At 32.9% G+C, this 12,628-nt stretch overlaps 1 protein-coding gene across 1 annotated transcript; it reads right to left on the reverse strand.

Annotated features, from left to right (window-relative positions):
• Positions 1–341: 341 nt before the first annotated feature.
• Positions 342–9,139, reverse strand: LOC116348815 (putative metabolite transport protein HI_1104). The gene is made up of 8 exons (XM_031779953.1): positions 8,870–9,139; positions 2,333–2,874; positions 2,013–2,146; positions 1,631–1,934; positions 1,378–1,557; positions 1,180–1,284; positions 993–1,085; positions 342–907 (listed from the first exon to the last, which is right to left on the reverse strand). Exons 2-8 carry the CDS (start codon positions 2,850–2,852, stop codon positions 648–650), a joined length of 1,596 nt encoding a protein of 531 aa, XP_031635813.1. The 5' UTR covers positions 2,853–2,874; positions 8,870–9,139; the 3' UTR covers positions 342–647.
• Between the last annotated feature and the right edge of the window lie 3,489 nt (positions 9,140–12,628).

Consider the following 12,628-nt stretch of genomic DNA (forward strand, 5'->3'; position numbering starts at 1 on the left):
TTTAACAGTTTGATACACATAAATGTTTTATTAAATGATGGATGCATGAAGGCCTGACGTGAACCATCGCACGGTAAATGTGGGTATTAAAAAACCACAAACAGATATGCTATTTCGCACAAATTGATGAAATGAGTAAAAAAAATTTTTGAAATGGCTTTGAAACTGGGAATCAGTTATGTAAGCAGTCAAACTTTGAAAAAATGCACAAAGTTTTGTCAAATGCCAAAAATATGAACGATTGACAAAAAATTACATAAAAAACTCAATTCAATCAAAGTGAATCTTTTCGGGAATAGCATAACTTCGGGGGTTTTCCTCGGTAATTAAACAATCGAGTGTTTTGGAATTAAATAACATTGTACTTTATTTATTTTTAAAATTCACCAGCCAATATTCACCTGTATGAAACTGTATGTTGTTGATAATTATGTGACAACAATTTGTGTTATCTGTACATTTTTTTTTTTTTCAATCATGTTATGTTCATTTGAAAAATAATAATGCAGATAATTTAACCTTATCGTTAAATTTGTTATCGATTTAGCATGGAACTATTTCAAAGTGTGTTTAATGATGCAATTAATAAAACTTAATATAAATATGCGAATTTAATACGAAAAACGAAACTTCCGGAAGAAATTCTATCACAGTCGGCTGTTTTCGATGACTCTATAAGATGGTTGTATGTCTTTATTTGTGTGTGTATTTCCATTTGGATAGTATTGATTTGTGGAACCGTTGCTTTGCGGATGGGTAAACTGTGGTTGTGGTAAACCATCACCCACGAATACTTTATTGTCATGACCCTCGTATATCACTCTGGGAGCGGGTTGTTGTTGATTTGTACTGTCATCGTCCGAAGACGGTTCCATTACGAACATCGTAATGAAAAATAGCACTGAACCTGTAAAACACAATGAATATTCATTAAAACTGGAATTAAAATGCTTTTGTAATTATATCAAAAATTTTAAATCAATTTTACTTACTCAAAAGATAGAAACCAGCATAGAAAATCATTATAGATTCACGATATCCCAAGTACTTGGCAACCGGATCAACGAGGATTGGAAGATTGCCGCCTACAGAACGTCACAGAAGAGATAGAGAGAGAGAATTGAATAAAAGTCGTACATTTAATATAACATTCTTCTTTGAATTTATTGTGCTACTCACCGATATTATTCATCACAAATAGGAAAATACCAACAGTCGTTGATCTCACTTGGAAAGGCACTATTTCAACCAAAACGGCAAAAACGATTCCAAACCACATCTCAGCTGAATAATGGGAATGTTTCAAATCATTTAACTTGTTCAAAAATTAATTGAAAGCATAGAAAATTTATATTCGAATATTTTAATTAAACTTACCGAAGAAATAACTGATACCCAATGTAATCATAGCCCAAACTGGTTCAAAGTAAACCGATCCGAATGCACCGGGTGTCGAAATCAGCTGAGATATCGCCAGAACGGCTACACGTGATTTAATTCCCATTTTTGCGACGAATACATCCGATACTACACCACCAACAACAACTCCGATGGATCCTATTTTTGTATGCACAATTTTTTGATATAGTTACGGATATTTAATTGATCCAAATTACATTGAAATACTCACCGATGCCAATGGTTACGGCGAATAACCACCAACCAAGATCGACGTCCGGAAAATAAATGCTATAGTATAAATCTGCATTGTATGCAAAAGTCATGCCTCCACAGTGACGAATTGATGCTGCAATTGCCAGCAAAATAATTCTTGGTTGTGTTAGCACTTTATAGAGAGAAACCTTTTTGCGACCATTTGCATTCGTCTGGTCTTCTCCAATTGCTTTTCGTTCCGGCTCTTTTAATGTCGTACCAGTAAAAACAGCAACAATCACAGCAAGCGCCCCGGTTCCATAGTAACAAATTCTCCACGACTGAAATGTAAATCGATATCATTAAGTAAAAATGGCATCATTAAAAATGTAAAAGCAGAAACGTTTTTTTATACATACCAAATCCCAAATGTTTAATTTTGTAATATATCGACCGACGGGAAAAGCGATACCGTATCCACCATAAATACCCCAGTTGAATATTGCCATTACAAGCGCTCGCTTCTTTTCAGGGAAAACATCCGACATTATACCTTTTTCACAAATTTTATAAAATAATAATTATAATTAACGAAAACGATTTCATTTGCAACTCATTGATTTTGTATGAGATTGGACTTTAAAGTTCCATTCTAAAACAAAGTCAATGAAAGAAAATCCATAAGTTCTGAGCGAAACTTTGTTAAATATCCGTTTCAACATAACATAAAAAAACATACCTGTTGCAAGTGGATTACATCCACTTTCACCGGCTGCCATTATCATACGCAATACAATCAATTGCCAATAGTTTTTAACTGAACCTTGTAGTATAATTGCAACGGCAAAAACAAGCGTACACACGCTTAACATTCTGACACGATTATATTTGTCCGCGGCAATTCCAAGAAACACACCCATGATTGTGAAAACCAGAATGAAACTCGGACCGGCCAACAATTGATAATCAAGACCCAAACCATTATAATTCCATTCACAATAATTTATTCCATCCAAATTCAATGCAACGCATTCGGTTTCGTTCATCACAGTACTGCATTGGACAGGCAGCTCGTGTCGCGTAAGCGAAGTTACATTCTGTTGGCATGCATGATCTCCATAGTCTAGGTCAATGGCTGTTTGTTTCGATGTTACGCCAATCAAATAATGACCGAGTTCACCGAGAATATATCCAATTGTAAGAATAAATAATATATAGGAATCGTATAGAAATCCCAATTTCTTGAGCAGTTGAGTCATCGTGTTAACCGCTAATTTCACTCTGCAAACAAAAAAGGTAAATGAAAAAAAAAAAAAACAGGGAACATAATAAATATCAATTTGCCTTTTACAAAAGCCATTTTGTTTTTCTAAATTCCAATACTTTTATACGATTCATGGTATTTTTCAGAAGGTTACATTCCTTTATAATCAACCTATACGAATACGATATGTTCTTTTTTTCATTCATTGGACATACTTTGCAAATGCATTGAATGTTATTTCACATGCAAAGCACTCACAAACTGGATTCTACGTAATGACTTTTAGCATATTTTCCGCTATAAAATGAACAATTAAAATGATTGAATGCCAGATGATATGACAAAAATGTGTCACTGTAGCTGTGACACAGTACAAAAAAAATACCCAGAATGCGTAGACAGATATTCCATGCCATTTATTTTGATTACACATTGGAATATCCTTTTCCCCCTTAAATTAGCTACTTATTACTTTGTAGGAAAGAAATTTCGCTTTTTCTGTGTACCTCGTTCAATCAGGCTCGTTGTTGCTAAACTATGCATGCGACAGAAAATGGAGTTCGCGCGCGAATCAATTTAAAATTTTAAAGCGTCATAAAATGATAATTTGTTTCGCGCACAGTGTCATATGCAAATGATTTGTAAAAGGTTTGAGAAATATCCTACTCATCTATTCAAATGATAATTGCTTCGTACACGCATCACACGAGACAATAATAATCGTCGTAATATAATATATTAAAATATAAAAAAACAGACATTTAATTGTTATTGGATACCGCTTTGAAACCCTAACACATCGAATACCGCAATTGGAATAGAATAAATTGAAATCGATTCAATTGGAATCGACAGAAATGGATAGACCTTAAAATTGCAACAATTCATTGCTAATGTCAAGCACATGGTATATTGAATGCTTGCCGACGTTGATGTATGTGCACTTTGGGAGTACACGACAAAACAATGAATCGAACAAGATCTTGACGATTGTTGAGAAGCATTGTGAGCATACGAGTGTCATACAAAATAATTAATTACAAGTTAAGGAAGTAATAAGGAGTTAAACGTCGATGAAATTGAAAATACTTTTGAACACCATCGACGTCACTAGCTTTATTAAATACATATTTCCAAGTGCTCTAATTCAATAATCAAGCATTAGTTCGCAGTAACGCCTTCTAAGAGTTCTAAAAATTTGCTGACTAATTCAGATGCGGACATAAGTGTTGAAGCGCCAATCCCATCTCTTTTTTTTCTCTTTTTATTTTAACATTATGTGAACTTCATAACTACTCATATAGTAAATTCATAAATCGATTCTATCTTGTTGCTAGACACTTGCGCTGACAGAATAATTTGAAGCTCACATTTATGACGTTTGACCAGAGAGAACAAAAAATATATACGGACAAAAAAAATGATAGACGTATATATTGTTTCGAAGAACTTAGCAAACTTAGATTCTAAATTCTCATGCCACAATTTTTACCAGTGTGTGTGTGTGTGTGGACCAAACTTATTGAATGATCAAGTTGCTATGCTATGTTGTTTACCTTGAGATTACGATTTGTATGAGCTTGAGTATATAATGTTCTAACCAAATTTATGGCTGGTCACGACGAGCATTTATTTCATTTTCTCTTATGAACTTTTGACGATAGCTGATTATAAACAGATTTTCGCTTTCATTCCATTCATCTAATAAATCATATTTTATTAGAATCTATTCAGAACAGCTCAAGAATTATTATTATTCTCATTAGTGAGGCATACATGTTAGATGATATGTATTCATCCGAATTATTCACCTCGTATGCATATCGGCTTCTAAAAACACAACAACCGCCAGCGTTATGAACTAAACTATTTATGCTCTCATGTAATATGACTTGATAAAATGTTTTGCATCGAAGTTATTACATAAATGTTAACCTGTTATTACTGACAATTCATAATAAGCACTGAACATCTGGAAACAAATCATTTCATTGCTAATTTGCTCTTATCCATATTGATAATGTTATTAGTGAATCAAATTCAAAGACGTTTCACCGATTAAATATTTTAAATTCATTCAATATTTTGCCATATTTGAATTTTAAATTAGAAATAACTGATTTTATCCATCCAAATTTTTTGATTATTTTAAATATTTAATTACGGCAAAATAGTGCTTGATTCAATATTGTCAGTTTTGTGGAAGTATTAATGGGCCTATTTCAAGTTTAATGATTAAATTTGAATTTTTTGAAGAAAAAAAAGTCCAATTATATACGAAAAAAAAATAGCTGGCATTTTTGAATGAATATTTATTGGTTTGCTTCACGACATCATCGAATTGTCAAGGATAATAAGCATCTTTCATTGGGCTCTATTAAACTCACGCTATCCCTTTCTTTCTCCCTCTTTCTTTTCCATTCTTTTTTTCTTCTTCGCTCAAACTTCTGCGTCTTACGTTCGATAAAATAGCGTTTTTTTGAAATTACTTCTAACATTGCAACATTGCGGTTCACATTTGAATTTGAAATGATCGTAGCGAAAGAAAATTATTCACCTGATATTAATGATGTGCTACTGTTAACCGCAAATAATGAATAAAGCAAGAAGAAGAAACTCGTTTTTCTTTAAACAGAGAAAAATGTTTTGTCAACATTTGTGAAATTAAAATCTCTTCGAAGCTAACCTGAATCTTTTTTTTTCTTCGCAAAAATTAAACCGAACGAGTATCATTAATGTTAACGAGACGGTGTTTATTCTTTGCATATCATCTTATAATTATGACACTCCATGAAGTTCGTGATACAATTAATTTTACATGTTATTTATAATACACACTGTTGTGCTGTTGGTCTGTCACAATGTCTTATTTTAATTCATCGAATTAATTAGTCGAGTTATTAATATTTATTTTTTTTTTTTTTTGCAGAATGAGCAATGTTATTATATCATATGTTTCATTGCTCGGTTTGTTTGCCACCTGTGCACAATACACCGAACATCTGTATCCGGCACATTAATTACAATTAATTCATTTGAAATGCTAATAAACAAACATTTTTCACTTTGATTTTTCTTGAACATTTCCATATCGGCACATCGTTCAGCGTGGGGGGGGGTGGAAGCCTCGACAGCATTTCAAATATTTCGTGCTGCGCACTTATTGAAATTGCATTTCAGTGTCGAGAACACAAAGATATTCTTTGCATAAATGAAAAATGTTCGGTTTCTGTGGCAGCACCAAAATAATAATAATAATAAATCGTGCGCTGATTTTTCCTCTTGATATATTCCCTTGCATGCTGCACAACAACACGAATAGCCAACGCATGGTATGTATTAATAAAGCAAAAGAAGAAGAAAAAACCAGTAAAGGCAGTCGTGATCAGTACACGTTTTGCATTTGAAATGTCATTAAGCAAAGTAATGTGTACGGTTCATTCTTATGAAACTCTTTTCTTTCTCATATTACATAGTTCACATGCATAATTGAATACGTTTATCGGAACTATGAACCGCCAAGCGAATCGCAACGACACAATACAAATAAAAATTAAATGAACATCGATTAAATTAAAACGTAGAAGTGTAGTATGTCGAAAAGCGTTGATGTGTATAGTAAAAAAAAAGTGAAACAACAATTGTTATACACCAGTAAATACGCAATTGTAACCTTGAAAGGGTTTCAAGCACATAACAATAAAAAAACTGCTTTCCCACAGTACGATTATTTTGTTTACAAAAAGGATATCTGACTCACTGATGTTCATCGAATTCATTACAAATGGGCGATGAAATTACAAAAATAAAATGAGTAAATAATAAGTGAAGAGCACGAAAGAGATTGGCAAAAAATATGCAAGTAATTACGAATTATTCTTTAACGAGCAACCAACGGTGGGTTTATTTTTAGGTAGAAAGTGCACGCAATTTTTAAGCTCAACATCCAATTCGATGAACTTCAGAAATATATTTTTACGTATGAATGTGTATGTGGGACCTTTTTTTCGTCAAATTTGGGGATTTTTATAATTTTATCCAATTAAAGAACATGTTTCCACCGGAAATTCTTCAAGAAATAACACACAATTAATTGTTTGGCGCTAAAATAAATAACATCGGTGTGTGGCCGCAAGAGCCTATGGAATAAGTTTGTTTATATCACACTGCTGCTTGAATGGGTGTCACAGAATGACCTCGATTTGGAGCAACAAGAGATAATTTACGAGTTTGTTACTTTACCATTGAAGTCATGGATTATCAAACAAACGGGCTGTTACCGTCGTTGCTGCTGTTGCCACCGCCAGACAGTGTCAATTGATAACTTTCAAACGTTAAAAAAGTTCCATTTCTAATTTGCAAAATGTTCTTTTGATGTCATCAGCAGCAATAAAATTTGCTATCATTTGACTAAAAAGTTGTGTTCTAACATGTGGGTTCAACATTGAAAACAAAAATAACGAAAAATCAGACAAAGTACCCAAATGCGAAAGTTAGAGTGCTATTACAGCGTGCAAAATCAAAAATAAAGAAACATGCAGCACCAAAACATAAGATTGTATTATGCCATTAATTTGAATAAATCAAGATTGTTTCAATTCAGAGAAAAAAGACTCGGCGTAACAACAACACTTTGTGTTTCTTCTCCGTCTTTGTGTTTTTCTTCTTATTATTTCGTCTTCATTCAATTAAAAAAAAAAAAAGAAATAAAACTGAGAACAAACACTGTATAGAATGCATTCTCTGACTGGAAAATGTCAATTTTTTATGTTTAGAGTTGGTTCTTTTGCCAGCTGACGTTATTGTTCCAACATGAAAAACGGGTCACATAATAGACACATTACAATTTTATACGACACAGAAAAAATCAATGAACGAAAAATCATTATGCATTCTTTTGTCTCGCTTTCATGTTACTTTCAATCTTTTCGTCGTTTCAATCACTACCTATTGTGGGTATATGCTCGCTGTTTGCTTCTCAATCCTTTGACTTTTTAATTGGCTGTTATTAACGTCAAAAACACACACACACACACATACACCGAATTTTATGTAAATCTTGAAAATTTAAAATAAAACATATACGTAATTCATTGTTGAGATTATGATTAAAACTTCGTCATTTCTAGCAGACCAAATCGGATCAATTTAATGAACAGTTAAAAGCGAATATTCCACAAAATGCATTGCAATTTGGGTTGCGTGCATTCAACTCGTTTTCATTTTGGGAACATGATTTTGCAGCTTGTTGACAAAACAAGCAACAACAACCGAATCATGACTGTGTTTTCTCTATTCTGGCGTCAGTTTAGAGCCCTCTTTTCTGATAGGCATCAGTCATCACAAACTTAAATAGTATTTTTGTTTCGAAAATTGCAAACAAAACACGACCGAAGCACACGAAATGAGTATGTATTACAAATTGGCCCGTTTCGGTTGAATCATATATCGACACTAATATGGTACACTCAAATTTTTTCATTAATTACCTCAACGGGAAAATTGAAAATCTATTGCGTGACTATCTGATTTGAGTCTTAGACACTTTGCGCCAAATAAAGGTATTTTTCTCCATTTAATTTCTATTATTGCCCAAATTTTTTGCTACGACCGCACTTACACAAAGATTTATCGAAGGTAAAAAATGTTGTGAAATGCCTTGTTTATCAAGTTCATCATAATGCACACGCACTGTTGCAGTTGAGCTCTTAATTTAAACGCAAATCAACATGTTGTTTCATTGTAAACACAATATTCTGCACTAATTTTATGTTTCTACATTTATTTATTTTTTTTTCTCATTAGAAAAATATAGGATTGGAACATGTAATTACAGCATTCCACAGCAATCAATTCTTAATTTAGATGTTGTGAGAATGATATTCATGAAGAGTGCGTAGCAATGACATGATTCGACGACGGTGCAATCAAATGATTTTCTTTTTCGATTAAAAATGGTTGCCTTTTCTTGAGTAAAAATAACACACCAATGAAAATATTGTATAAACTTACTTCTTTGATCGAAACTAGACACTTTATTTTTTTTTAACTTTTGCTCAACACTTCTCTTCAAATTTTGTACTTTTACTGATATTTTTTTTGCCAAATAAAATTCTGTATCCTTTTTGAAGCAAAGTGATTTTATATGGTTTCAAAAAAGAAAAAAAAAATCTTTTCAAAATCCTTTGCTTCTCATGGGATTTGTATCGTCTTGAATTGGTCTACAATCAGAACTACTTTAAGAGTTGTGATTCGAGCGGTTAACAAAAGCGATCTGAACAAGAATCTTTGGTGACCGATACTCATATAAACGCCGATCACTCCGCACCAAAGCCGACCTGTTAGCTGTTACAACTATCATTATTGTTGTTTGCTTTCATTGTTTTGGTTTTTTTACACATTTTCCTATATTCGCAATCGTTTAAAATCACCCAACAAGTTGTATACTGCTCTCTACACTAAACCAAGCGAATACATGTACAGCACACATACACACAAACAGACAAACGCTCATTACTCCTCTCTCTCTCTCTCTCTGACACAAGTATTTGCTTTGGAAGAAACAACAGCGTCCAGCAGCACAATATCATAATGCGGTCTTCTTTGTTACAGTCATGCATAAAAGTATGTGTGTGTGTTTTTCTTCTTCTTCTCATTTCTCTCACTAAGTTTCTTGACTCGAATCGCAACGATAGGCAGACGCGCATCAAATAAAAAACCTACACCAAGAGTCAGTTTCTATCACATGTTTTAGCCAGTTTTGATAGCGCCCATTAAAACCAATGACGTACTCGCCATCACAGCAAATTCATAACATATATATATATGCGTTGACGCTCATACCTTCGGAAGTTTTTTGTTTTTATCTTCAAAGATAAAAAAATTCATGAGAAATCCGTTCCATGAAAGTGGGAATATTTTGCTTGCATTACTCACATGTGGCTGTTGTAGTTATACTTACTCAAAATTAGTTTGCGGGAATATCCAGTGTACATGAACCGAACGGCTTTTATGGCGGTGATGAATTCATGCATCTTGGGAAAATCCACACGCATATGAGACGAGAACTTGTTATTTTTATGCGTTTATCTCTTTTATATTGCGGTTGCTTTGCGCTAAACCAATTCGTTAATTTGTTTGTTCGTTTGGATGGGTTTGCATGCTACACTGATTTACAGCCCACAGAACCATCATAGTAGAAATTTGTGATTTGATTTTGTTAGCGTTGTTGCCATTTTAACATTTCTTGAAATTCAATCATGTGCCATCGCTTTGCATATTCAAATGAAATGTGACTTACAATTAAACTGGTTTTCTCGGTGTGTCTCTCTCCATACCATAAAAAGAAAATATTATTGTTATGAGATGGTAAGATTGGTAAACAAAATAGATTTCAACGCTTCAATAAAATTGAAATTTCGAAATGAAAATTTACTTTGTTTCATTTCCAAAGAATTTTCTGATATTGATTTCAATTAATTTTGCACATTCTTTTCAAGTCCCATTGCCTCTCATGAATAATACATAATGTCACAGTGAGTTGCCATTATTTGACATTTTCGGCACTCGACAAACCAACATCATCAGTGAATTGATTCATTTCATCATGAAATGAATCAATTTAAAATGATAACGCATCTTTTGGAAATAATCTTTCGATTTTGCGTGAAATCAAAATCTATCGATAATACCTGATTCAAAACAAACTACCAGATAATATATTGAACTAACTGGTCAGTTGAGCTGACAGTACGTTAGCCAGCTAAATGGGCTAAAACAATAGACGTTATTGTTTTAATGATGAATCACTTGACTTGTTTTAATAGAAGTGATTGTTCATTATAACAATAACTTCTATTGTTTTAGTCCATTTAGCTGGCTAACGTGCTGTCAGCTCAACTGACCAGTTAGTTCAATGTATTGTCTGCAAACTACACACAATTATACAGCATAAAATTTTGGTTCGATAACATCGTCGATCGTATCAATTGAGCACTTTGAATTTCTCAAAGAGAATTCGTTGACTAGCATAGATGCCATGAAATTAAAAGGCATCCCAATGTGCACCATCTTTTGTACTGCGCCAATTTTTTTATGAAACAAATTGAACAATTAAGAACACAAAACGACAATAATGTCTCAAATTCTAAGTTAGAATACAATTGACACAATAAATATGTGTGACGGATGTGATTAATTTACCGACAAGGACGAAGCGTGCCAATATTGTGATATTTACTATCGTGAAATATCAGATTTCTCACAATAATTTTCGGAATTTCAATTTTCAATTTTAGAAGTTAAATGAAGTGCGAAATATAATGAATTCCACAATAAAATGCCGCGTCATAAAAATAAATAAGCATAAATGAACAATTGAAAAAGTTAGCGTCCGTGGCCAATTGCATTGTGAAGTTGATTGGAACGCGTCTGCTTGTCATTAAGTTCAATTGATTTATTCATTGATTAGAACTGAAATCGGCCGATGTTGTTGATATCATCTTAGCGCCACAGCTGTGCCAGAGTACACACAAAACTCCTTAATAATTATGGATACTCAATTTATCGCCAAGTGTGTGTAAAGTCATCACGTTTTTTTGTAGATAACGTTTGCATAGAGATAGCGAATTAAGTCAATAATGAATTCTAAATTGTACGAAATTCCGGCAGTTGTACAAAAAAACCGGCACAAAAGATTAGGAAATCTGATAAAAGCGAAAAAACGCATTTTTCATAAAAACAATCTGCGACACATCCAATCGTCGCCAAAAATGTGAAATGATGATGGAAAGTTACTCTTTCTTCGTATAATTTTTGTTTCTCTATGTCAACTTATGTATCTTTTTTATGTATGTCTTTTTCATTGCGATATTAGAAAGATTAACTGGAGTCCAGTTACTGAACTATACAAATGACATATACATACGCAAATGATGAAATGGAAACACGTGCTCATTAAACTGGGAATTTCCTCGCAAACAAATAAGCTGAATATCAAATGCGTTTGACAATCTGTTCTATGTATTGTCCACATACATATATAAGCGATGACAGAAATAGCCAGCGTGGCTTCATTTCAGTAGAGTATTTTGTTATTTTTACGATTGAATCGATTCGATTGATGGAACGGTCGGGGGACTTTTTTTACGTAATATATATATATATATCGATAGATATTTGATGCCAACGGTCTGTTTGAAACAAGAGATGGAGATTTTTGCTGTTTTGAAGCAAATAAACTAGTTTAGCTTGACGTCAAATATCTATAACATTCCATTGATGGAGAGTTTTTATTCAAAATATAAACCACATAAAAGCGTTTTTTATATGATTTCTTGATATTTATACTCTCTTGTTTGACAATAAACTTGAATAAAAAAATTGGTGCACATTTCGATGACTTTTTTATGAATCTGACAATTTTGTATGAGCAATTTCAATCAAACAATATGGTACAAGTATTGTACAAAACATACAGTATCATAGACTTTCTGAAATTATGTTATTTTGGATGAGGTTATTGAACCAGTTGACAGATTTTATCAACACATTGTCTCTGTCTTTCTCATTACAATAGTTTTATCGATAGAAATGAAGTCAAAATTGTTGATTTTGCTTGAAAAAAAGACTATCATCCAACAATCGTTCATATTGATCTCTGTGTCTAGCATATATCTATCTTAATGTTGTGACTGTTTTGTCTCGCCATTAATCCAGAATCAATCATCATAGCCAGACTCTGCAGTGCTTCTTTTCTTTTTCTCCAAAAGA

Source organism: Contarinia nasturtii, unplaced genomic scaffold (genome assembly GCF_009176525.2).
Source record: "Contarinia nasturtii isolate CC-2019 unplaced genomic scaffold, AAFC_CNas_1.1 Cnas_scaffold_2678, whole genome shotgun sequence".
NCBI lineage: Eukaryota > Metazoa > Arthropoda > Insecta > Diptera > Cecidomyiidae > Contarinia > Contarinia nasturtii.

Bases quoted from the DNA above. Each gene is read 5' to 3' on its own strand.
- LOC116348815 (XM_031779953.1), bottom strand. From the start codon at position 2,852: ATGACTCAACTGCTCAAGAAATTGGGATTTCTATACGATTCCTATATA. The intron at 2,147-2,332 runs GTATGTTTTTTT...TTTGTGAAAAAG, and splicing joins ATGTAATCCACTTGCAACAG to GTATAATGTCGGATGTTTTC. The intron at 908-992 runs GTAAGTAAAATT...TGTGTTTTACAG, and splicing joins TGCTGGTTTCTATCTTTTGA to GTTCAGTGCTATTTTTCATT.